Here is a 25,876-nt window from a genome sequence, read left to right on the forward strand (position 1 = left end):
GCAAACCCTGACGAGGCTGAAGCCGATGCAGAAGAAGATTCAGATGCGGACGAGCCTGAAGAGGACAACATCTTCCAATCCCATCTTCCACACCAAGAGCATGGGGGTGAGGGGGAACGAGATGGGGAGGGGCAGGGGAGGGGGAGGATGAAGCCCCCATTGTTGTACTCAGTCTGGAGGAGCCGCCCATTGAGGTGTCAGGCCCTTTCCTGAGTGGTGCGAGTGTTGGGACATTTCATGGTTTCTCACAGTCGGAGGCTGGGGATTCTAGTGGGGTGCAGCAAAGCACACGTCGGGCCCCACCGTCCGAGGCTGCGGGTCCCAGTGGGATGCCGCGAGGCACACCCTGGGCCCCACCGTACGAGGCTACAGGTCCCAATGGGATGCAGCAAGGCAAACCCAGGGCCGCACCGTCCAAGGCTGCGGGTCCCAGTGGGATGCAGCGAGCCACACCCAGGGTGAGCAGGGGAAGGAGAGCTCAACAGCGCTCTCCTGAGGTGTAGGATCTAACAGATGTGGTTCAGATGATGGCAATGAATGCGGAGAGCACTGTGCTTACACAATCACTCATAGACACAATCAGTGGGGTGGGTGATGAGGTATCGGGACTTTCGGGAGAAGTAACAACACTCTCACGAGAAATGAGAACACTGTCCGGACACATGAGGGAGGGAATGTCGCAGACAGCTGATACAATTTTGGTGAACATGAGGGCGGGAATGACGCAAGTAGCTGATACACTGTCGGCGAACATGAGGGAGGGAATGTTGCAGGTAGTTGAGACACTGTCAGGGCACATGAGGGAGGAAATATCAGAGTTAGCTGCTGCAATAAAGGATCACACCCAGACCCCGCGCCCATTGACAGAATCAACTGCCACTCCGACTCCAATCCCCAGACTAGCCTCTGACGAGGCCCAATCCGGGTCTTCCACATTACCGGCTGCCCCCGCCCCCATTAAGAAGTGCGCATTACTCGAGATGTTAAAAAGAATAAGCTTGATACCAACCCGAGAAACGCCACGCCACCGCCTGCGGGCAGGGGTGAAGTCAACAAGCGCAGTGGGCGGTCTTAGAATAAGGTGGAGGAGAGATGGGTGCAGTCTTTCTTTGCTGCTGTTATTATTATTATTGTTGTTACTGTTGTAACTGTTCTCAAATTAAAAGTTTCTTGTTAAGTTATGGAAATTTACAAGTTTAAAAGTTTGTAAGTGATCTTAAAGATTTTAAGTGATCTTTGAGTATGTAAGTGATTTTGGAGTTTGGAAGTGATCTTAAATTTTGTAAGTGATCTTAACTGAAAACTTTCAAGTTTGATACGAGAATATTTTTATTAAAGTTAAGTACAAACAAATGTTAAACTTTTGAATAAAATATATTTTAAATTATAACTGAATCATTTCTATTATTTGTTCCATTATCAGCACAACTTTTTTCAACTAAAGATGAATCATTTCCATTATTTATTCCATTAACACAACACAACATACGGAACAGGTCCAAACAGTAAACATGGTCCATTTGGAATAGATGAGCCTTCAGGCAGCAAAGCATTCACGGATGAACTGCTGGTGCAAGGCTCAAGTAATCATTAAAGGGACATGACGGCCTGCCCTCCTCCGCCATCGTGCTCCGGGTTCAGGTAGTTGCATGGCTTCCTCGTCCTCCTCCTCCTCCTCCTCATCATCTGCATCTGCCTCCTCCTCATCAGCCACTCTCACCTCAGATGGGTCTTCTACTACTCGCTGCTGCTGCCTCATGATGGTTAAGTTCTGCAGCGTGCAGCACACAACAGTGAACTGACCGATAGTCTCAGGGGAGTATTGCAAGTAGTCTCCGGAATAGTCCAGGCATCAGAAACGCTGTTGGTCCTCTCTATTATGCTGTGCATCGCAATGTGCGACATGTTGTATTCCCGATCTGCTTCCATCCGGGTTACATGTAGGGGCGTCATGAGCCAGGTGGCGAGGCCGTACCCTTTTTCTCCCAGCAGCCAGCTCTGCCTTTCTGGCTGCTGCTGAAACATGGCAGATATAGTGCTCTCGCGTAGGATGAATGCATCATGGGTGCTCCCAGGGTATCGCGCATCAACTGACATGATGCGATGCATGTCGTCACACACGAGCTGCACATTAATGGAGTGGAAGCCTTTTCTGTTCCTGTATATCTCGGAATCCTCCAAAAGGTGCTCACAAGCCAATGTGGGTACAATCAATGCAGCCCTGTACCTTTGGAAAGCCAGCAATCCTGGAGAAGCCCACAGCCCTGCCACGCATTGCCTGGGTGGTCATGGGGAACTTTATGTAGTCATTCCTCCGGGCATATAGTGCAGCAGTCACCTGCCTAATGCAGATATGTGTTGTATGTTGATAAATGGTGCACACATCCCCAGTTGTGGCCTGGAATTATCCAGATGCATAGACTGAAAGTGCAGCTGTAACCTTCACTTCAACTGACAAAGCTGTCCTCTTGATGCTTCTAGGTTGCAGGTCTGCTTTTACTTAATCACAGATCTCGGTCACAACTTCTTTGTGGAAACACAGCCTTCTCACACAGTCTACATCACTCAGGAGCAGGTATGAACCCAATGTGGGAAAGGCCTCCTGCCCATCATCCTCCGTGCTCTGAGGTTCCTCATGCGATGACATTGAATCAATCGTCTCGTCCACAGCATCATGCAGAAGGCTTGCATGAGGTATGACACTTTCAATATTGCCCCCATAATTAAATTGTACCTTTTCAAGAAGCTAAAAACAGCAGGACAAAGTTAAAGCTTCTCTCCTCTCTCTCTCTCCCTAAGGTCGGCACCCTATGGACCACACCCTGGTCTACGCATGCGCTCTAGGCTTGCTTAGAACGGGAAGCTAGGCATTCAATGAGGACATTTGGGACAACGAAGTCTAATGCAATTCTTTAATTTTAGAGTTTTTTCAAAGTACCACCCCACCACCGACCGAACGTCTCCTCAGCAGGCTCGAGGATCGGCCAGTAGAATTGCTCCCTCGCCCAGACACAGGGACTCGGCAAACACCACGTGCTCTCAAACATCGGTAGCTCTCAAAAGCCTGACAACTGAAAAGCAACATACAATCGAAAAATAGCCCTGCAAAAAGGGCTATGACCAAGGCCACTACTTCACGGTGGCGGAATAAGTTAAATTCCATTTTATTACAATGATTTTCAAGGTTTATATTGGTACTTTGGGATCATATTATGCAATTTAGTTTGAGTTTAAACACCACCAGACAGTTTGGCATTTGATAATTTTTGGTGCATTTTAAATGAAACAAAATATTCAGCTTTTCTATAATTAAGACAGAACTAACCACAATATAAAGTGACAGCTTTCATTTTTTTAAATATAAGTAACAATTCCTTGCTTAAACTCATAATAGCGCTATTGACTTAACAGCAGCCAAGTTGGCAGAGTAGAAAAGTTCCACTTGCCTGCTTGAAAATGTCAGCATGCAGATGTATTAGGAAGAAAGAAGTATATTTGTGAGGACCGGACCTCTAACTATTGAGCGGTTTTCTAATATCTGTATGACAGATCTATGACAAGCATGTTTCTATCATCAATTCCCCGAGCAATTTTGTCAGATTGGACTTTAGCAAAGCATAATAGTCTTTTTCTTATGAGCTAACTTTCTCAACCATTTTTTAGCAGGGAAACGCTAAAATCATTCTACCTGTCTTGCTTCCATGTTTTAAACTATGCCTATAGATATAAATATGACTCTTAATTATGATCTACTCGGGTGAGACAGAGTGTTGGATTGCTAATATGCCATGCCACAAAGTGGCAGAATGCAGGTTCTTGTTTGAGATCCTCCCACAAAAACATCCCAAACCTAACTGGGTGGTGGAAGAGTGTCACAGCAGAGGCTAAATGTTCCATAAGAAATAGAAGTGGGCGTAGGCCATTTGGCCCCTCGAGCCTGCTCCGCCATTCAATGAGATTATGGCTGATCTTCGACCTCAACTCCACTTGCCTGCACTATCCCCATATCTCTTGATCCCCTTCATATCCAACAATCTATCGATCTCTGCCTTGAATATACTCAACGACTGAGCTTCCCCAGCCCTCTGGAGTAGAGAATTCTAAAGATTCATAACCCTCTGAGTGAAGAAATTTCTCCTAATCTCAGTCCTAAATGGTCGACCACTTATTCTGAGACTCTGACTCCTGGTTCTAGACTCTCCAGCCAGGGGAAACATCCTCCCTGCATCTACCCTGTAAAGCACTTTTGACTGGACAATCACACAGCATCATTAGCGACGGTGCATCTGGATTAGGAGATGGTGTCTGGTACAGAGAGGACTAAAGAGGAAGAGCAAGGGAAAAAGCAGAAAATAATGCAGCAAAGCCATCAAACAGAAAAATAGAAACTTACCTCTCGGCAACTTTGGACATTTTTAACCGATGCCTACCTAGCTGCATTTGCAAGAGCTTTATCTGTAGAAGGAAAGAACATCAAATCAAACTCACCAAGCTGGAAAGGATTGGTTCTACTGGATAAATCACATTTGATTAATATTATCAACCTGTTGATGTAACTCTTCTACTGTCGGTTGCTTTGCTTCTGGTGCTGGCGCGTGGGTGGGACTGTGACTTCGAACATCGTTTTGTAGTCCATAGACAGACTGAGGAACAGGATGCAAAAGAGATCTATTAGGAACTCTTACTGGAAGGCTTGTTTTAAAGTTACTTCATTGTCCTTTTAATTTACAACCATTTTCAATCTTATTGATGGTGAATAAGACAATTTAGTGCAAGACTGCAACTTCAAAGCATACGTGTAAATATATTTGCCTCTTTTTTGAGAAATGTGAAGCTGGAATTTGCATTCACAATTAACATTGGCTCTTACATAATGCTAGTTGTGATCCAGGATTCCATGGCACAAAACAAGTTTTTGTTAGGCAGTTTGACTTTTCCAAATGAGCTGCTTTGTATATTTCAATTTTTTGTTCATGACCATTGTTTTCCACCTCTGTGCTCGCCAGCCCATAACTTTCATCCCATTCACATTAATGTAGGTTAAAAACACAAGCTGGGGAGACAGAAACAGAATTTCTTCCCCTATGCATTTACCTTTAATACCTTATGCACCACTACAGACTTTCTGGGGTACTGCAGTGCTGAGACAGAGTAGCTGCATACAGCGCCAATAAATAACAGCTTCTCTTTAATTGCATGTGTCCAATAAATGGTCAATAATCAGTCAATCCCTTTTCTTTTTCTACTTGTTATTGGACACCCCTTTGCTGTGTGCTCAGTAGTCATCAGCCAGTGGTTAAGGCGATGAGTTAAGCATTGAGTGGGGTTTTCCGTGCACAGGTTCAAATATTACTATTATTACAGAAATGCCAAGTTTCAGCACATTTGATGGCTTGATGACTGAAATCTAGGGTGTGCAAGCTTTGGGCCACTTCATGTGGACACTGCAGAAAACATTTTGTTTCATTTTCCTGACCATACCATTTTAATTTATTTCTGTTACTTATTTTGTCATTTTTTAAACTGATATTTTTGGTAGGCTGAATCCTCCCTGAATCTCAAGTGCTGCCTCTCCTATATGTTATCCCCACGGGTTTGACTTTACCAATTCCAGTGCCCCGAGACAGAGTAGGACCCTTTCATTGTGTACAACAACTTGCATTTATATAGCATCTTTAACGTAGTAAAAAGTCCCAAGGCGCTTCATAGGAGCATTATCAAACAAAACTTGACACCGATCCACATGAGGAGATATTTGTTTCATTGTTTACACATGTTTCAAGTGTTCTTTTCCAATGTGTGTAGCCTTGCGATTATCCACCTTAAAATCAATCTGCCATTCTGCAGGCCTATCCATCGAAATTGTCCAAATCCCTTTAAATGCTATTGGTCTCCTTTATACCTGGCCATTTAGCTTGGTCTCATCAACACAAATCTTGCAATATTTGGAGAAATACTCCTCCATATAATTTACGAAAAAGGAACCAGTGACACAGAAGAAAGAGAGAGAACCTGAGAAATGACAATGAAGAAAAGCAGCTTTTTGTTTCACTTATGTGTACTGAATTGCAAAGAAAAAGTTTGAGATCATGATACGAAAACGACCTGACAAACCATTGGTTCTTTAAATCTTGGCTTTCCACCAACAATATGAATATTATAAATCTTATTTTGTAATGCTGAGTGAAAAACCTGCAGCCATCTGCCCAAGGGAAATCTCCCCTGACTCTGCAGTAAAAGGTAAGTGCATTATTTTCCTAATACTACATACACTGTCTATTTGATAGGATTTTATTCATGCTTAGTTCCACTTATTACATGTTTATTGGGAAATTACTTGTTGTTGTTTAACAGTACATAGTATTTGCTGAGCAATGGGTACCTGGGAGCGATTACAAAGCAGTAATCTAATTGAAGGGTCAAGGTAATGTGATAAACTCAGAGAGAAGCTTGAGTAATTATAATCATCAACTGAGTCCTGGAATGAGATTACAGTCTCGAAATCAGTTCAGGGTATTTGCTATTCTTGCAATATGCACTGTGAAATTCACAAGGTGGCTTTAATAAGTCATTTAATTTGTTAATTCATTCAAAAGATAACACTGATGGCCCGCCAGCTCCTTGGGCTTTTTGAGTAAAAGCATCTTCTTTGATGAATAATCAACTTTTATATTAGCTTACGTTTGTCACTATGGGTGTAAGACCATAAAAAATAGGAGCAGGAGTAGGCCATTTGGCCCCTCGAGCCTGCTCCGCCATTTAATAAGATCATAGCTGATCTGCGGCGGTGTCCTCTCGCAGGTCGGGGTGGTGGGAGCGCGAGCCCTGAAACATCGTGGGCATACCACTACAACTTCCAGCGCGAGTTAACTCAAGTGTGCAACGACTTCGAGGTGGGTGACTGGGTGACGTCATCAATGCTCAGGTCGCCGGTTAAAGTGTGGGCTGGAACATCAGCGGGGCCCAGGCACAGCGGTGGTGTGGGAAAGACGGGGCGGATGAGCGGCAAGAGATCGTGGCAGAGGTGCATCGAATGATTGAGGCGGAGGAGCGGTGAGCGATCATAGCTGAGATGTGGCAAGAGGTGAGCGGCAAAAGATCATGGCGAAGGGGCGGCAAATGTTTGGTGCGGAGGTGCGGTGAGAGATCTTGGCAGAAGTGTGGCGAATGTTTTGTGGTGGAGGAGCGGCGAGAGATCGTGGCAGAGGAGCGATGAGTGATCTACGGTGAGAGATCATGGCGGAAGAACATTGAGAGATCATGGCGGAGGTGCGGTGAACGTTTGTAGTGGAGGAGAGGCGCGAGATCGTGGCGAAGATGCGGGAAATGAGGGTGCAGGGCCCAGAAGAGACGAGGGCCCAGGGGTAGCACAGGCCAGCCCACACTGTGAAAAGTGTGCGCACTAGGCCCGTGCAGGAGAGCAGGTCTCCAGTCTTCCTGGTTTACCTTTGCCACTGGATAAAGGCCTAGCTCTGTCAAGCCCGTTTGGTGGCTGATGTGCAACGGTCACCACAAGTTAAAAAAATCCACACACAGGCATCTTCCATCCCTGGAGTTCAGGACTGGAATATCAGATCCTCCATTGAAACATCTGTGAACTCATCCCTTTTGGTATGGAAGCAAGTCATCCTCGTTTGAGGGACCGCTTATGATGATGAGCTGATCTGATCATGGACTCAGCTCTACTTCCCTGCCCGCTTCCCATAACCCTTTATTCCCTTATCGCTCAAAAATCTGTCTATCTCCGCCTTAAATATATTCAATGACCCAGTCTCCAGAGCTCTCTGGGGCAGAGAATCCCGTAGATTTACAACCCTCAGAGAAGAAATTCCTCCTCATCTCAGTTTTAAATAGACGGCCCCTTATTCTGAGTCCATGTTTTAATTTCCCCTATAAGTGGAAATATCCTCTCTGCATCCACCTTGTCAAGCCCCCACATTATCTTATATGTTTCAATAAAATTACCTCTCATTCTTCTGAACTCCAATGTGTATAGGCCCAACCTACTCAAGATATGTCAACCCGCTCATCTCCGGTATCAACCTAGTGAACCTTCTCTGAACAGCCTCCAATGCAAGTATATCCTTCCTTAAATATGGAGACCAAAACTGTACGCATTACCCTAGGTGTGGCCTCACCAATACCCTGTACAGTTGTAGCAGGACTTCTCTGCTTTTATACTCTATCCCCCTTGCAATAAATGCCAACATTCCATTTGCCTTCCTGATTACTTGCTGTATCTGCATACTAACTTTTTGTGTTTCATGCACAAGGACCCCCAGGTCCCTCTGTACTGCGGCACTTTGCAATTTTTCGCCATTTAAATTATAATTTGCTTTTATTTTTTCTGCCGAAGTGGATAACCTCACATTTTCCCACATTATACTCCATCTGCCAAATTTGTGGCCACTGACTTAGTCTTACTATATCCCTTTGCAGATTTTTTGCGTCCTCCTCACAATTTGCTTTCCCACCAATCTTTGTATCATCAGCAAACTTGGCTACATTACACTTGCTCCCTTCATCCAAGTCATTAATATAGATTGTAAATAGCTGAGGCCCCAGCACTGATCCCTGCGGCACACCACTAGTTACTGTTTGCCAACCGGAAAATGGCCTACTTATCCGAACACTTTGTTTTCTGTTAGTTAGCCAATCCTCTATCCATGCTAATATATTACCCCCAACCCCATGAACATTTATCTTGCGCAGTAACCTTTAATGTGGCACCTTGTCAAATGCCTTCTGAAAATCCAAATACACCACATCCACTGGTCCCCCTTCTACACCCTGCTTGTTACATCCTCAAAAGAACTCCAGCAAATTTGTCAAACATGATTTCCCTTTCATAAAACCAGGCTGACTCTGCTTGATTGAATTATGCCTTTCCAAATGTCCCGCTTCTGCTTTCTTAATAATGGACTCCAGCATTTTCCCAACGACAGATGTTAGGCTAACTGGTCTATAGTTTCCAGCTTTTTGTCTGCCTCCTTTTTTAAATAGAGGCATTACATTTGCGGTTTTCCAATCAGCTGGGACCAGAATTCAAGGATGTAGGTTAGACCTGCATGATTCAATGTGGATCTCCAAATTTGCGGATGACACTAAGTTGGGTGGCAGTGTGAGCTGCGAGGAGGATGCTATTAGGCTGCAGAGTGACTTGGATAGGTTAGGTGAGTGGGCAAATGCATGGCAGATGAAGTATAATGTGGATAAATGTGAGGTCATCCACTTTGGTGGTAAAAACAGAGAGACAGACTATTATCTGAATGGTGACAGATTAGTAAAAGGGGAGGTGCAACGAGACCTGGGTGTCATGGTACATCAGTCATTGAAGGTTGGCATGCAGGTACAGCAGGCGGTTAAGAAAGCAAATGGCATGTTGGCCTTCATAGCGAGGGGATTTGAGTACAGGGGCAGGGAGGTGTTACTACAGTTGTACAGGGCCTTGGTGAGGCCACACCTGGAGTATTGTGTACAGTTTTGGTCTCCTAACTTGAGGAAGGACATTCTTGCTATTGAGGGAGTGCAGCGAAGGTTCACCAGACTGATTCCTGGGATGGCGGGACTGACATATCAAGAAAGACTGGATCAACTGGGCTTATATTCACTGGAGTTCAGAAGAATGAGAGGGGATCTCATAGAAACGTTTAAAATTCCGACGGGTTTAGACAGGTTAGATGCAGGAAGAATGTTCCCAATGTTGGGGAAGTCCAGAACCAGGGGTCACAGTCTAAGGATAAGGGGTAAGCCATTTAGGACTGAGATGAGGAGAAACTTCTTCACCCAGAGAGTGGTGAACCTGCAGAATTCTCTACCACAGAAAGTTGTTGAGGCCAATTCACTAAAGATATTCAAAAAGGAGTTAGATGTAGTCCTTACTACTAGGGGGATCAAGGGGTATGGCGAGAAAGCAGGAATGGGGTACTGAAGTTGCATGTTCAGCCATGAACTCATTGAATGGCGGTGCAGGCTCGAAGGGCTGAATGACCTACTCCTGCACCTATTTTCTATGTTTCTATGGATTTTAGACAAATGCAAATGAAAGGAAGCTATTTGCACCCAATTTTCAATGGTCAGATTATTATCGCAGCTCCAGGTGCAGATTTGGACTAATCAGGAAGCACACGAGTGGTGGCAATGGAAAACTGCGTGTTAGTAAAATTTATAGGAATGTAGACAATTGGAGTGAATAGCAGAATAGAAAGAGAGATAAAAGAGATCGAGCACCTGGAGCTGCGATAATGAGGTGACCATTGAAAATTGGGTGCAAATAGCTTCCTTTCATCTGCGTTTGTCTAAAATCCACATTGAATCATGCGGATCTACACGACATCCCTGGATTCTGGTAGGATCTCAAAGTCGGACCTCAAAAGTAGTAATTTCAGGATTGCGACCAGTGCCACCAGTAGTCAGAGTAGGAATCGCAGGATAGCTCAGATGAATATGTGGCTTGAGCAGTGGTGCAGCAGGGAGGGATTCAAATTCCTGGGGCATTGGAACCGGTTCTGGGGGAGGTGGGACCAGTACAAACCAGACGGTCTGCACCTGGGCAGGACCGGAACCAATGTCCTAGGAGGAGTGTTTGCCAGTGCTGTTGGGGAGGAGTTAAACTAATATGGCAGGGGAATGGGAACCAATGCAGGGAGACAGAGGGAAACAAAATGGAGACAGAAGCAAAAGACAGAAAGGAGATCAGTAAAAGTGGAGGGCAGAGAAACCCTCCCTGTGGCAAAAAACAAAAAGGGCCACTTTGCAACAAAATTCTAAAGGGTCAAAGTGTGTTAAAAAGGCAAGTCTGAAGGCTCTGTGCCTCAATGCGAGGAGTATTCGGAATAAGGTGGACGAATTAACTGTGCAGATAGCAGTTAACGGATACGATGTGGTTGGCATCACGGAGACATGGCTCCAGGGTGACCAAGGCTGGGAACTCAACATCCAAGGGTATTCAACATTTAGGAAGGATAGACAGAAAGGAAAAGGAGGCGGGGTGGCGTTGCTGGTTAAAGAGGAAATTAATGCAATTGTAAGGAAAGACATTAGCTTGGATGATGTGGAATCGGTATGGGTGGAGCTGCGGAATACCAAAGGGCAGAAAACGCGAGTGGGAGTTGTGTACAGACCTCCAAACAGTGGTAGTGATGTTGGGGAGGGCATCAAACAGGAAATTAGGCATGCATGCAATAAAGGTGCAGCAGTTATCATGGGTGACTTTAATATGCATAAAGATTGGGCTAACCAAACTGGAAACAATACGGTGGAGGAGAATTTCCTGAAGTGCATAAGGGATGGTTTTCTAGACCAATATGTCGAGGAACCAACTAGCGGGGAGGCCATCTTAGACTGGGTGTTGTGTAATGAGAGAGGATTAATTAGCAATCTTGTTGTGCGAGGCCCCTTGGGGAAGAGTGACCATAATATGGTGGAATTCTGCATTAGGATGGAGAATGAAACAGTTAATTCAGAGACCATGGTCCAGAACTTAAAGAAGGGTAACTTTGAAGGTATGAGGCGTGAATTGGCTAGGATAGATTGGCGAATGATACTTCAGGGGTTGACAGTGGATGGGCAATGGCGGACATTTAGAGACCGCATGGATGAACTACAACAATTGTACATCTCTGTCTGGCGTAAAAATAAAAAAGGGAAGGTGGCTCAACTGTGGCTATCAAGAGAAATCAGGGATAGTATTAAAGCCAAGGAAGTGGCATACAAATTGGTCAGAAGTAGCAGCGAACCCAGGAACTGGGAGAAATTTAGAACTCAGCAGAGGAGGACAAAGGGTTTGATTAGGGCAGCGAAAATAGAGTACGAGAGGAAGCTTGCAGGGAACATTAAAATGGACTGCAAAAGCTTCTATAGATATGTAAAGAGAAAAAGGTTAGTAAAGACAAATGTAGGTCCCCTGCAGTCAGAATCAGGGGAAGTCATAACTGGGAACAAAGAAATGGCAGACCAATTGAACAAATACTTTGGTTCGGTATTCACTAAGGAGGACACAAACAACCTTCCAGATATAAAAGGGGTCAGAGGGTCGAGTAAGAAGGAGGAACTGAGGGAAATCCTTATTAGTCGGGAAATTGTGTTGGGGAAATTGATGGGTTTGAAGGCCGATAAATCTCCAGGGCCTGATGGTCTGCATCCCAGAGTACTTAAGGAGGTGGCCTTGGAAATAGCGGATGCATTGACTGTCATTTTCCAACATTCCATAGACTCTGGATCAGTTCCCATGGAGTGGAGGTAGCCAATGTAACCCCACTTTTTAAAAAAGGAGAGAGAAAACAGGGAATTATCGACCGGTCAGCCTGACATCGGTAGTGGGTAAAATGATGGAATCAATTATTAAGGATGTCATTGCAGCGCATTTGGAAAGAGATGACATGATAGGTCCAAGTCAGCATGGATTTGTGAAAGGGAAATCATGCTTGACAAATCTTCTGGAATTTTTTGAGGATGTTTCCAGTAGAGTGGACAAGGGGGAACCAGTTGATGTGGTGTATTTGGCCTTTCAGACGGCTTTCGACATGGTCCCACACAAGAGATTAATGTGCAAAGTTAAAGCACATGGGATTGGGGGTAGTGTGCTGACGTGGATTGAGAACTGGTTGGCAGACAGGAAGCAAAGAGTAGGAGTAAATGGGTACTTTTCAGAATGGCAGGCAGTGACTAGTGGGGTACCGCAAGGTTCTGTGCTGGGGCCCCAGCTGTTTACATTGTACATTAATGATTTAGACGAGGGGATTAAATGTAGTATCTCCAAATTTGCGGATGACACTAAGTTGGGTGGCAGCGTGAACTGCGAGGAGGATGCTATTAGGCTGCAGGGTGACTTGGATAGGTTAGGTGAGTGGGCAAATGCATGGCAGATGAAGTATAATGTGGATAAATGTGAGGTTATACACTTTGGTGGTAAAAACAGAGAGATAGACTATTATCTGACTGGTGACAGATTAGGAAAAGGGGAGGTGCAAAGAGACCTGGGTGTCATGGTACATCAGTCATTGAAGGTTGGCATGCAGGTACAGCAGGCGGTTAAGAAAGCAAATGGCATGTTGGCCTTCATAGCGAGGGGATTTGAGTACATGGGCAGGGAGGTGTTACTGCAGTTGTATAGGGCCTTGGTGAGGCCACACCTGGAGTATTGTGTACAGTTTTGGTCTCCTAACTTGAGGAAGGACATTCTTGCTATTGAGGGAGTGCAGCGAAGGTTCACCAGACTGATATATCAAGAAAGACTGGATCAACTGTGCTTGTATTCACTGGAGTTCAGAAGAATGAGAGGGAGTGTATAGAAACGTTTAAAATTCTGACGGGTTTAGACAGGTTAGATGCAGGAAGAATGTTCCCAATGTTGGGGAAGTCCAGAACCAGGGGTCACAGTCTAAGGATAAGGGGTAAGCCATTTAGGACCGAGATGAAGAGAAACTTCTTCACCCAGAGAGAGGTGAACCTGTGGAATTCTCTACCACAGAAAGTTGTTGAGGCCAATTCACTAAAGATATTCAAAAAGGAGTTAGATGTAGTCCTTACTACTAGGGGGATCAAGGGGTATGGCGAGAAAGCAGGAATGGGGTACTGAAGTTGCATGTTCAGCCATGAACTCATTGAATGGCGGTGCAGGCTCAAAGGGCCGAATGGCCTACTCCTGCACCTATTTTGTATGTTTCTATGTTTCTATGAAATAAAAATTTAAAAACATTATTTTTTAATTTTTAAAATTTTTTAACAAATTTAAAATCTGAAGGAATAAGACTCCACATTTTTAAAAGTAAATTTTCAGTGTCAAAGATGTTGTTTGGCAGTAATTAAGACGTATCACACTTTAAAAAACTTCACTTACATTTGAATGGACAACCATAGCTTTCTCTGGCTGTTTAGTGGGTATCTAGCGGGTAAATACCGCAACCTTATGCCCTTCATGGATTTCAATGCCGAATCTCTCTGCAAGATACTGGTGTATCGGAGCTTGTGGAGGGGCAGGGAAAACTGGACAGCAACTTTCTTATTTCACATTTTTCTGCGCATGTGCGCATATCGGAAGTTGCTGTCCAATTTACTCCTTAATAAAGGTGAGTGCTGACAGGCTCACCGCTATTCCTACCACAAAATCGGGCCAGTATATTTGGAAGTAAAATATTAATTTCTCTAACAAAACTGTAATAAGAAATGATAAATAATATTTTTTATATTTTCAGGTGTTATCCGGTCATATGATTGGCACGGAAAGCTGCAAGATATTTGCTTCTGGATTGAGGAAAGTGTTCCCCTAATATCAGCTCGTTCGTAGCACAGAATAAAGGCTATAAAAAGCTACCGACTAGAAGGGCATTTTTCCTTTTAGCAATCTATAACTATATCCAGCAAAGCAGACACAGATGACAGACAGAGTACAGCTTTAAGAAGTTGGCAGTAAAGCTGCAAGAAGTTTTACTACCTTCCTTGGTCCAATAAAAACACTGTACCTGAAGGAGCAAGGAGTCAACTGACTGGAACAGCTCTCATTTGCAACATTAATTTTATATGGGACCACCCCACATTTCCATCAAAGTTAAGGCCTTAATGAGCCTGGTACACAATTGGTGCACAGATTGCAAGCGGCAAGGCACTTCCTAGTGGCATTATTGTGCACTGTGAGCATCGGGTGCTCTGCAGGCCTCAGGTGTCAATGCCTCATACTGCAGGGACCTGACAGCTGACATCCATTATTGTTTCTAATTTTACCAAGGTGGTTAGTACAATAACTTACAATTTTATGATGTCACTAATTTAATGAAATGTTCTAAAAATCTCACAAACCATTTCTTGCACTACATTCCATCCAGTAGATCGTGCTCTACATCGTTAGCCTGACTCAAAGTTCCCTACCAGGAAAACTGCCTCGATGCAATGGGGGGTATTCACAATATTGTTTCCCATTGCTCTACCAATACATTGGGTTCCATATTGTTCTGCCATGACATTAGGTTCATCATTGTTCTACCAATGCACTGGTCCCACATGCTCTGTCAATATTGTGTTGCACAATGTTGTGCCAATACATTGGGTTCCACACTGTTTTGTAAATACACTGGGTCCCTCATGTTCAGTCAATATATTGGATCCCACATGCTCTGTCAATATATTGCATCCCATGGGTTCCACAATATTTTGGGTTCCACAATATTTTGTCAGTATCCCAAACTGATTTGCTGAAAATATGTTTTACCTTTCTTGTTTTGTGAGGATTTCTCATTCGGGATGATTTCTTGATATCCACTTCTGTAGTATTTACACAGCCTGGCTAAAAACAAGGATAACATAATTTTAAATACATATCTCAACTTTCTATGTATAAATTCACTCCTACATGGTATACTGCACAAAACAGTGTTAGAAAGTGTTGATCTCAAATCTGTAGAGAACACCCAAACAGTAAAACCTCCTCAAAATTGATATTAATAATCTAAAAGCCCGAAATTGATGGCCTTACTGCCCACTGCCGCCAACATTCCTCCTCAAGTTGCACCCAGTGCCACTTTTGATTTGGGCTGGAGCGGGCGGGAGGGGAGAACCGCCGACTGACATCAGCGGACGGCCGAGTGGCGTAAGTGGACTCCTGCCCACCGAGATGCCATATTGATGCGGGCTGGAGTCGGCGGCAGTTGGCGCCAAAATGGGGGTGGACCGCTGCCTGGAGGCTGGTCTGTCCCCGACGGTGAGTATGATGATCTGAAAAAAAGGTGAGTAAACATTTTATAATTTTTTTCTTTAGAAGGACTTACCTGCATGGGGTCCCCTGAAGGTCTTCCGATAGTTTTTTTTAATGCTTTTCTTTTTCAGGTCTTCGACCCTCCGTGGGCCATACACCACCCTCCGTGGGCCCAACTCCACCCTCCGTGGGCCATACTCCACCCTCCGTGGGCCCGACTCCATCCACGGCGGCACTTTGGCTGCAAGCGCCTTTGTCGCTGAGATTGGGAGCTCCCGCCGGCGGCCGCCCAGATTGGAAGCGTAAGTCCCTTTTTTGCCGCCTGTCGACCTTTGAAGAACCTTTTCGATGAAAACCCCGTCCAAAGTACAGTCAGGTACCTCAGTGGTCATCGGCGGTCCTTTGGGCAGCACTTGGGCGGGCAGGGACTTCACCAATTTTGGCCCCTAAGATTTCAAATATTCTTAAAATATTTGTTAAATTACACAGTAAAAATGAAAGACAATCAATTGAGAGGCATTGAGACACATAAAACACTGTTTGGTCACAGTGTGGAACTATACATCAAACTATAATGATGCCCATGAAACTGCCGGATTGTCATAAAGACCCATTTGGTTCACTAATCTCATTTAGGGAAGGAAATCTGCCGTCCTTATTTGGTCTGGCCTACATGTGACTCCAGACCCACAGCAATGTGGTTGACTCTTAACTGCCCTCTGAAATTGCCTAACAAGCCACTCAGTTGTAACAAAAAAGCGCTATAAAATATTATGAACTACACATGTTCAAGAAGGTGGCTCACCACCACCTTCTCGAGGGCAATTAGAGATAAACAATAAATGCTGTCCTTGCCAGCAACGCCCACATCCCGTGAACGAATAAAAACAATGTAACTCTTTGAACTGCACTTTTTTTGACAGACAGATGTCTGACCAGCCCCTCCCCCGCCCCCCATGCCCGTACTGCACTTTTTTTGACAGACATGTGGCAAGCCCCGCCCCCGGTCAAGCCCCCCGCCTGCCCCCCCCAGCCCGAATCATTCCATGTACGTGGTGCCGAGAAGCAGGACCTGAGGCTCCGGCTCTCTGCCCACCCCCGGTCGGCCTGAGGCCGAGAGAGAGAGAGAGAGGCTGGGGGAGAGTGAGAGAGAGGCTGCGAGGAGAGTGAGAGAGAGGCTGCGAGGAGAGTGAGAGAGAGGCTGGGGGAGAGTGAGAGAGAGGCTGGGGGAGAGTGAGAGAGAGGCTGCGAGGAGAGAGAGAGAGAGGCTGCGAGGAGAGTGAGAGAGAGGCTGGGGAGAGTGAGAGAGAGGCTGGGGGAGAGTGAGAGAGAGGCTGCGAGGAGAGAGAGAGAGAGGCTGGGGGAGAGTGAGAGAGGCTGCGAGGAGAGTGAGAGAGAGGCTGCGAGGAGAGTGAGAGAGAGGCTGGGGGAGAGTGAGAGAGAGGCTGGGGGAGAGTGAGAGAGAGGCTGCGAGGAGAGTGAGAGAGAGGCTGGGGGAGAGTGAGAGAGAGGCTGCGAGGAGAGTGAGAGAGAGGCCGGGGGAGAATGAGAGAGGCTGCGGGGGGGAGAGAGAGGCTGCGGGGAGAGTGAGAGACACGGGGGGGGGGGAAGACAGAGGTGTCGGAGGGGTGGGGGGAAGACATAGGTGGCGGGGGGGGGGGGGGAAGACATAGGTGGCGGGGTGGGGTGGGAAAAGATACAGGTGGCGGGGGGGGGGGGAAGACACAGGTGGTGGTGGGGGGGGGAAAGACACAGGTGTGGGGAGGGGTGAGGTCAGGCTAACTCAGCACAGGCCAGGGGTGTGTAGGGGTGTGTGTGTGTGTGTGTGTGTGCGGGGTGTGTGCGCGTGCGTGCGTGCGGGCTCAGTCCCTCACCGGATGTGAGATCAGGCTAACTCAGCACTAGGCCGGGGATGGAGCCTGGGCCTGTACTGAATCGTCACATTCTTCCAACCTCCTACAAGGGACATCGTTCGAGTGGATGATATCCAGAAGTCACAACACTGTCACTATTCACTTCATATCCAATAAACCTGTTAACAATCCATACACAATGCCTGCCCTATCTGGGGTGAGGGGGGGGGGGGGGGGGCGATAGGCGCTTCGGCTAGGGGAGGCATGCACTTGGACTAGGGTAAGGCACTTTGGCTGAGGGAGGCATACACTTGGACTGGGGTAAGAAACTTTAGCTGGGGGAGGCATGCAGTTGGACTAGACACTTTGGCTGGCCCTTGCTGTCTTCTGGGGAGCTCTGTCCTCTTGTCACTTCAGGAAGTCAAAGTGGATCGAGTTGCAATTTGCAAAGTCAGTGAGACCTTGGGATGGGCGGTTCCAGTTACAATTGCTGTGAAACTTCAGGGTGTGGCTTATCCTCCAAGGGGACCAATTAGAAACAAAGGGTGGAGCATGGTTGCAGTTCAAATAAGCACGTCCATAAAAAAAACTGTGCTCACGAGAGACACAGGATACACATTGGGACCTTTTGTGTGCAGTATTTATCCAATGGCTTGACCGAAGTAGATAATGGACTACAAGGGTGCTATGATGTCAAGTTTACCCAGAGAAAAATCATATCCAACAGGTCCCCAACGGATGCAAAAAGTTAAGGAAAATAAAAAAAGTAAATGTATTACAGCAAACTAAGGTGATCTCACAATGTTGTAGAAAATAATGCAGCAGATTTTTTCCTTATTGCACCTGGTGTAAAGGATCATCCGATATGGGCAACAGAAAAAAAAATCAGGTAAGTGAGGATTGCATGCCAAAAAGGAACCTGAGGTGTATCTGTAAAGCATGCACTCCCATGTTCCGCCACCAGGGAGCGTATCCCCTGAAGTCCCAAGGGATCCCAGCATCCCTTGGGAGCACTATATATAAGCCGGCCCCAAAGGCCTGTTGCTCACTCTAGAGTGTCTGAATAAAGACTGAGGTCACTGTTACTTTAACCTCCCTGTGTGCAGTCTCATCTGTGTTAGGAACACAACAACTGGCAACAAGTACACGAATCCAACGCAGACATGCAGCAAACTGTGGGCATCCTGGAGAAGTTCTCAGAGGGTGAGGACTGGGAAGCCTATGTCGAATGGCTAGACCAGTACTTTGTAGCCTAGCTGGACGGAGAAGGAAGCGCTGCAAAAAGGAGAGCGGTCCTCCTCACGGTATGCGGGGCACCGACCTTCAGCCTCATGAAGAATCTTCTGGCTCCGGTGAAACCCACAGATAAGTCGTATGAGGAGCTGTGTACACTGGTTCGGGAGTATCTTAACCCGAGGGAGAAGGTGCTGATGGCGAGATATCGGTTCTACACGTACCAGCGATCTGAAGGTCAGGAAGTGGCGAGCTATGTCGCCAAGCTAAGGCGACTTGCAGGACAAAGTGAGTTTGATGGCTACCTGGAGCAAATGCTCAGAGACTTTTTTGTACTGGGCATTGGCCACGAGACCATCTTACGAAAACTTTTGACTGTAGAGACACCGACCCTCAGTAAGGCCATTGCGATAGCACAGGCGTTTATGTCCATCAGTGACAACACCAAACAAATCTCTCAGCACACAAGTGCTAGCAATGTTCATAAATTAACTGGAACTGTGTTAGCGCGCAGACATGTACAAAGCAGAAACCACGAGTCTGCTACTGCCTGCAGGCCTCAGGTGACCCAGATGACACAGAGTCCGCAACAAAGGATGAATGCAAGGCAATTCACACCTTGTTGGCGTTGTGGAGGTGTGCATTCAGCCTATTCATGCCGCTTCAAAGGGTACGTTTTTGCAGGAGCTGTGGAACAATGGGGCACCTCCAACGAGCTTGCAGATGAGCTGCAAGCTCTACAAAACCTGCTAACCACATCACCACATGGCAGAGGAAGATCGGTCCATGATGGACCAAAGCAATTTTGAGCCTCAGAGAGAGGAGGCAGATGCTGAAGTACACGGGGTGCACACATTTTCGACGAAATGTCCACCTATAATGCTAAACATAAAATTGAATGGCTTACCCGTAGCCATGGAACTGGCGCTAGCCAATCCATCATGAGTAAAAAGAGGTTTGAGAGACTGTGGTGCAACAAGGCACTCAGACCAGCCCTGAGCCCCATCCACACGAAACTGAGAACGTACACCAAAGAGCTGATCACTGTCCTGGGTAGCGCCATGGTCAAGGTCAACTACGAGGGCACAGTGCACAAACTGCCACTCTGGATTGTCCCGGGCGATGGACCCACACTGCTTGGAAGGAGCTGGCTGGGCAAAATCCGCTGGAACTGGGATGACATCCGAGCGCTATCACATGTCGATGAGGCCTCATGTACCCAGGTTCTTAACAAATTTCCTTCCCTTTTTGAGCCAGGCATTGGAAACTTTTTCGAGGCGAAGGTGCGGATCCACTTGGTCCCAGAGGACTGGCCCATTCACAACAAGGCGCGAGCGGTACATCACATGATGAGGGAGAGAGTGGAAATCGAGCTGGACAGGCTGCAACGCGAGGGAACCATCTCCCCAGTGGAATTCAGCAAGTGGGCCAGCCCGATTGTCCCAGTACTCAAAAGTGATGGCACGGTCAGGATTTGCGGCAATTATAAAGTAACTATTAAGCGTTTCTCGCTACAGGACCAATACCCGCTACCTAAGGCAGACAATCTATTTGCAGCACTGGCAGGAGGCAAGACGTTCACCAAGCTCGACCTGACTTCGGCCTACATGACGCAGGAGCTGGAGGAGTCTTTGAAGGGCCTCACCTGCATCAACACACACAAGGGACTGTTCATCGACAACAGATGCCCGTTTGGAATTCGGTCTGCTGTAGCGATCTTCCAGAGAAACATGGAGAGCCTACTCAAGTCGTACCACGCACGGTGGTTTTTCAGGACGACATATTGGTCACGGGTTGGAACACCGTCGAGCACCTACAAAACCTGGAGGAGATCCTCCAGCGACTGGATTGCGTAGGGCTGCGGCTGAAGAGGTTGAAATGCGTCTTCATGGCAACAGAAGTGGAGTTTTTGGGGAGAAAGATCGCGACGGACGGCATTTGGCCCACAGACGCCAAGACAGAGGCTATCAGGAACGCGCCCAGGCCACAGAACATTACAGAGCTGCGGTCGTTCCTGGGACTCCTCAACTATTTTGGTAACTTCCTACTGGGGTCAAGCACCCTCTTAGAGCCCCTACATGTGTTATTGCATAAAGGTGAGAACTGGGTATGGGAAAAAAAAACAAGTAATTGCTTTTGAGAAAGCCAGAAACATTTTATGCTCCAACAAGCTGCTTGTATTGTATAACCCATGTAAAAGACTTGTACAAGCATGTGATGCGTCATCGTACGGAGCCGGGTGTGTATTACAACAAGCTAACGTTGCGGGGAAGTTGCAACCTGTCGCCTATGCTTCCAGGAGCTTGTCTAAGGCCGAGAGGGCCTACAGCATGATTGAGAAAGATGCATTAGCGTGTGTGTTCGGGGTAAAGAAAATGCATCAGTACCTGTTTGGTCTCAAATTTGAGCTGGAAATCGATCACAAGACCCTCATATCTCTCTTCGCTGAAAACAAGGGGATAAATACTAGTGCCTCAGCCCGCATACAAAGGTGGGCACCCGCGCTATCAGCATATAACTATACCATCCGCCACAGGCTAGGCACCGAGAACTGTGCGGATGCTCTCAGTCAGCTACCATTGCCCACCACGGGGTGGAAATGGCGCAGCCTGCAAACTTGTTGATGGTGGCGCAGCCCGCAGACTTGTTGATGGTCATGGAATTGTTTGAAAATGATAAATCACCTGTCACGGCCCGCCAGATTAGGACTTGGACCAGCCAAGATCCTCTGCTGTCCCTAGTAAAAAAACTGTGTACTGCATGGGAGCTGGGCCAGCATCCCCGTTGAAATGCAAGAGCTAATCAATACGTTCCAGCGGCGAAGGGACGAGCTGTCCATTCAAGCAGAATGCCTGTTGTGGGGTAACTGCATAGTGCTACCCAAAAAGGGCAGGGAGACAATCATCTTGGATCTCCACAGCACACACCCGGATATAGTAATGATGAAAGCGATAGCCAGATCCCACGTGCAGTGGCCCAGTATCGACTCTGACTTAGAGTCCTGTGTACGGCAATGCAGCGTAAGTGCTCAGTTGAGCAACGCGCCCAGAGAGGCACCACTAAGTTTGTGGTCCTGGCACTCCAGACCATGGTCGAGGATCCATGTCGGCTATGCGGGCCCGTTTCTCGGTAAAATGTTCCTGGTGGTGGTGAATGCTTTTTCAAAATGGATTGAATGTGAAATAATGTCGGGAAGCACCGCCACCATTGAAAGCCTGAGGGCCATGTTTGCCACCCACGGCCTGCCTGACATGCTGGTCAGTGACAACGGGCCATGTTTCACCAGTGCCGAATTTAAAGAATTCATGACCCGCAATGGGATCAAACATGTCAACTCGGCCCTGTTTAAACCGGCCTCCAATGGGCAGGCAGAGCGGGGCAAACAATCAAACAGAGCCTCAAACGAGTCAAAGAAGGCTCACTCCAAACCCGCCTGTTCCGAGTACTGCTCAGCTTACCGCACGAGACCCCACTCGCTCACAGGGGTGCCCCCGGCTGAGCGACTCATGAAAAGGACACTTAAAACCAGACTCTCGCTGGTTCACCCCAACCTGCATGATCAGGTAGAGAGCAGGCAGCATCAACACAATGTAAACGATGGTCGCGCCACTGTGTCACGGGAAATTGATCTGAATGACCTTGTGTATGTGCTAAACTATGGACATGGTCCCAAGTGGATCGCGGGCACGGTGATAGCTAAAGAAGAGACTAGGGTGTTTGTCGTCAAACTAGACAATGGACAAATTTGCAGAAAGCACCTAGACCAAACGAGGCTGCGGTTCACAGACTGCCCTGAACAACCCACAGCAGACACCACCTTTTTCAAGCCCACAACACACACCCAAAGGATCAACGACACCACCCCGGACCAGGAAATCGAACCCATCACGCCCAACAGCCCAGCAAGGCCAAGCTCACCCAGCAGCCCTGCAGGGCCAACAACATGCCAGCCCAGTGAGGGCATAGCCAACACACCAGAACAGACATTTGTACTGAGGTGGTCCACCAGGGAAAGAAAGGCTCCCGACCGCCTCACCTTGTAAATAGTTTTCACTTTGACTTTGAGGGGGGAGTGATGTTGTGTATCTGTAAAGCATGCACTCCCATGTTCCGCCACCAAGGAGCACATCCCCTGAAGTCCCAAGGGATCCCAGCATCCCTTTGGAGCACTTTATATAAGTCGGCTCCTAAGGCCTATTACTCACTCTGGAGTGTCTTAATAAAGACTGAGGTCACTGTTACTTTAACCTCCCTGTGTGCAGTCTCATCTGTGTTAGGAGCACAACAGAACCCACCTGATTTTCCCTCATTAAATTAAACGGGCATGCTCCATTATACGTGTTCAGTTCACCATGCCTGATTTTCATCTATGATCTGCACACGATGATTCTTTATATCGAGGCGGAATAAGAGGAACATCTGACCGACCTATTCAGCTGCTCCAGATGGCTATGTGGCTTCAGGCAAGCAAGTCCAAGGTGGGCAGAGGAAATGTTTCAAGGACACCCTCAAACCTCCTTGATAAAATGCAACATCCCCACCGACACCTGGTGTACCTGGTCGAAGACCACCCTAAGTGAAGGAAGTGGATCTAAGAGGGCGCTGAGCACCTCAAGTCTCGTCGCCGAGAGCGTGCAGAAAACAAGCGCAGGCAGCGGAAAGAGCTTGCGGCAAACCAGACTCCCCATCCACCCTTTCCTTCAACGACTGTCCGTCCCACCTGTGACAGAGACTGTAATTCCCATTTTGGACTGTTCAGTCACCTAAGAACTCATGTAGAGTGGAAACAAGCTTTCCTCGATTTTGAGGGACTGCCTCTGATGATGATGGCTATGTGACCTCAGACCCCAGCACAATGGGTTCCGCAGCTGTGATCATATTGTAACAGCAGTGATTATTTGCTAAGTTTTGGTCTCCAGCTGATTGGTAGCGGTTTAGGGAGCATTAGATGTTGAGCATTAAATATCGAGCATGCTCTGTTTTGTGCCAGCTAATATCATGGGCTGAGCAATCCAGCATCATCATAGGTGGTCCCTCAAACGAGGATGACTTGCTTCCACATGAGTTCACAGATGTTTCAATGAAGGACCCGATGTTCCAGTCCTGAACTTCAATTAAGGGGGTGGAAAATGCCTGTGTGTGGATTTTTTTAACATGTGGTGACCGTTGCACATCAGCCACCACACGGGCTTGACAGAGCTAGGCCTTTATCTAGTGGCAAGGGTTAACCAGGACGACTGGAGACTTGCTCTGCTGCACGGGCCCAGTGTGCACACATATCACAGTGTGTGGGCTGGCCCATGTTGCCGCTGGGCCCTCAGCTCCTCTGGGCCCCGTACCCTCCTTCGCCGCACCTCCGCCATGATCCTTCACCGCTCCTCCACCATGATCTCTCGCCGCTCCTCCATCACAAAAACATTCACTGCACCTCTGCCACGATCTCTCACTGCTCTCCCCCCACGATCTCTCACCGCTCCTCTGCCACAAACATTCGCCTCATCTCCGCCATGATCTCTCACCGCACCTCCATATCAAACATTCACTGAACCTCTGCTACAATCACTCGCAGCACCTTTGCCACGATCTCTCATCGCTCCTCCACTGTACCTGGCCCCTGCCGACGTTCCTGCCCACGCTCCAAACAGCGACCACCGGACTTACAGTGGGAAGTCTTGCAGAATTTCCGGGCCTCTATGTACCTCCACAACATTATTTACTTTAAATTCCAAAGTGAAAGTCAAAGCTGAGCAATACAGTTTAAGGGAGTGCAGGTCAGAGAATCAGGGACAAATCCTGCTCCTTTTGTGCTCAACTCCCCATTGGAAGGATGGGCATGCTGAATTTACCCTTTAGTGTTTTATTGCCTTTTACAATGGCAAGTGCCTACTGAATGAAAACATGCAGATTTCTCATCCAATCACCATTCACAGAATGCTCTCAGATATGTTAATTTTGATTTTGGAATGCTCACAATGTGGTCTCCTTTACATTGGGGAGACCAAGCGCAGATTGGGTGACCGCTTTGCAGAGTACCTCCGTACAGTCCGCAAGTGTGACCCTGAGCTTCCGGTCGCCTGTCACTTTAATTCTCCACTCCATTCTCACTCTGACCTCTCTGTCCTCGGTCTCTACAGTGTTCCAACAAAGCTCAACATAAGCTTGAGGAACAGCACCTCATCTTTCGTTTAGGCACTTTACAGCCTTCTGGACTCAACATTGAGTTCAACAATTTCAGAGTGTAACCCCTGCCAATCTTTGGTTCCCTCCACCGCCCCCCCCCCACCCCCTCAGAGCCTGTTTCTTTTTTTTTCCTTGTCTCGAATGGCAGTTGGTCATTATCCTACCATTCCCACCCTATCTTAACTGATGTTTTTCTAACTCCTGGCATTACCATTTGAATTTGGGCTATCATCCCTTTTGTCTCTCCAATCTCTCCTGTCTTCGACCCTATCAGACCTTCCCTTTTGTTCTTTCTTCCCCTCCTCCTTTCAGTGCTCGTTAAAAATCTTATGTACACTCCTTATGTACACTCTCCAGTTCTGACGAAGGGTCATCGACCTAAAACGTTAACTCTGCTTCCCCTCCACAGATGCTGCCTGACCTATTGAGATTTCCAGCATTTTCTGTTTTTATTCCACTTACAGCATGCTTTTGTTTAAAGGAAGCACATAAAGGGAGGGTGAGGCCAAGAGTGGGCAGTGGCCACCCCAATCTCAAGTCCCTAACCATTAAGGAAATGACCATGCAGCTGATGCAGCCAGAAAATGATCAAGGCAATTGGAGAGGGTGATGCAGCAGGCTCCAAGCAAGCTCCAGGCTATGACACATCATTGTTGTTTTTGCTTCCTCTTCCAAATCATTTGCATATTCTGTCGTCCACTAACTTAGCATGCAACATAGTATGCTTTGTATTAGAAAGTCAAGTTTGCTAGAAGGATTGTGTTGCTAATACCATTATAATATTTCTTCCTCTTGTGTGTTCTCATAAGTGTCCTCAAGATGCTGCCATTCACAGCCTCTGAGGATGCACATGCTATCACCTCACAGCACTGACACTCACAGTACTTGTCACAAGCACCTGCATTAATACAGTCACTTCAGG

The 25,876-nt window shown here is 46.9% G+C and overlaps 1 protein-coding gene across 7 annotated transcripts in view; it reads right to left on the minus strand.

The window, feature by feature from the left end:
• LOC139272595 (regulator of G-protein signaling 7) overlaps window positions 1–25,876 on the minus strand; it is a 733,921-nt gene that overhangs the window by 44,913 nt on the left and 663,132 nt on the right. For all 7 annotated transcript variants that reach the window (XM_070888671.1, XM_070888670.1, XM_070888672.1 and 4 more), the window contains 3 exons: window positions 15,206–15,280; window positions 4,545–4,643; window positions 4,394–4,455 (listed from right to left, as the gene is read on the minus strand). In XM_070888671.1, the coding sequence (XP_070744772.1) occupies window positions 4,394–4,455; window positions 4,545–4,643; window positions 15,206–15,280 (236 nt within the window). The remainder of the gene's footprint in view (window positions 1–4,393; window positions 4,456–4,544; window positions 4,644–15,205; window positions 15,281–25,876) is intronic.

Source organism: Pristiophorus japonicus, chromosome 9 (assembly GCF_044704955.1).
Source record: "Pristiophorus japonicus isolate sPriJap1 chromosome 9, sPriJap1.hap1, whole genome shotgun sequence".
NCBI classification, from domain to species: Eukaryota; Metazoa; Chordata; class Chondrichthyes; family Pristiophoridae; genus Pristiophorus; species Pristiophorus japonicus.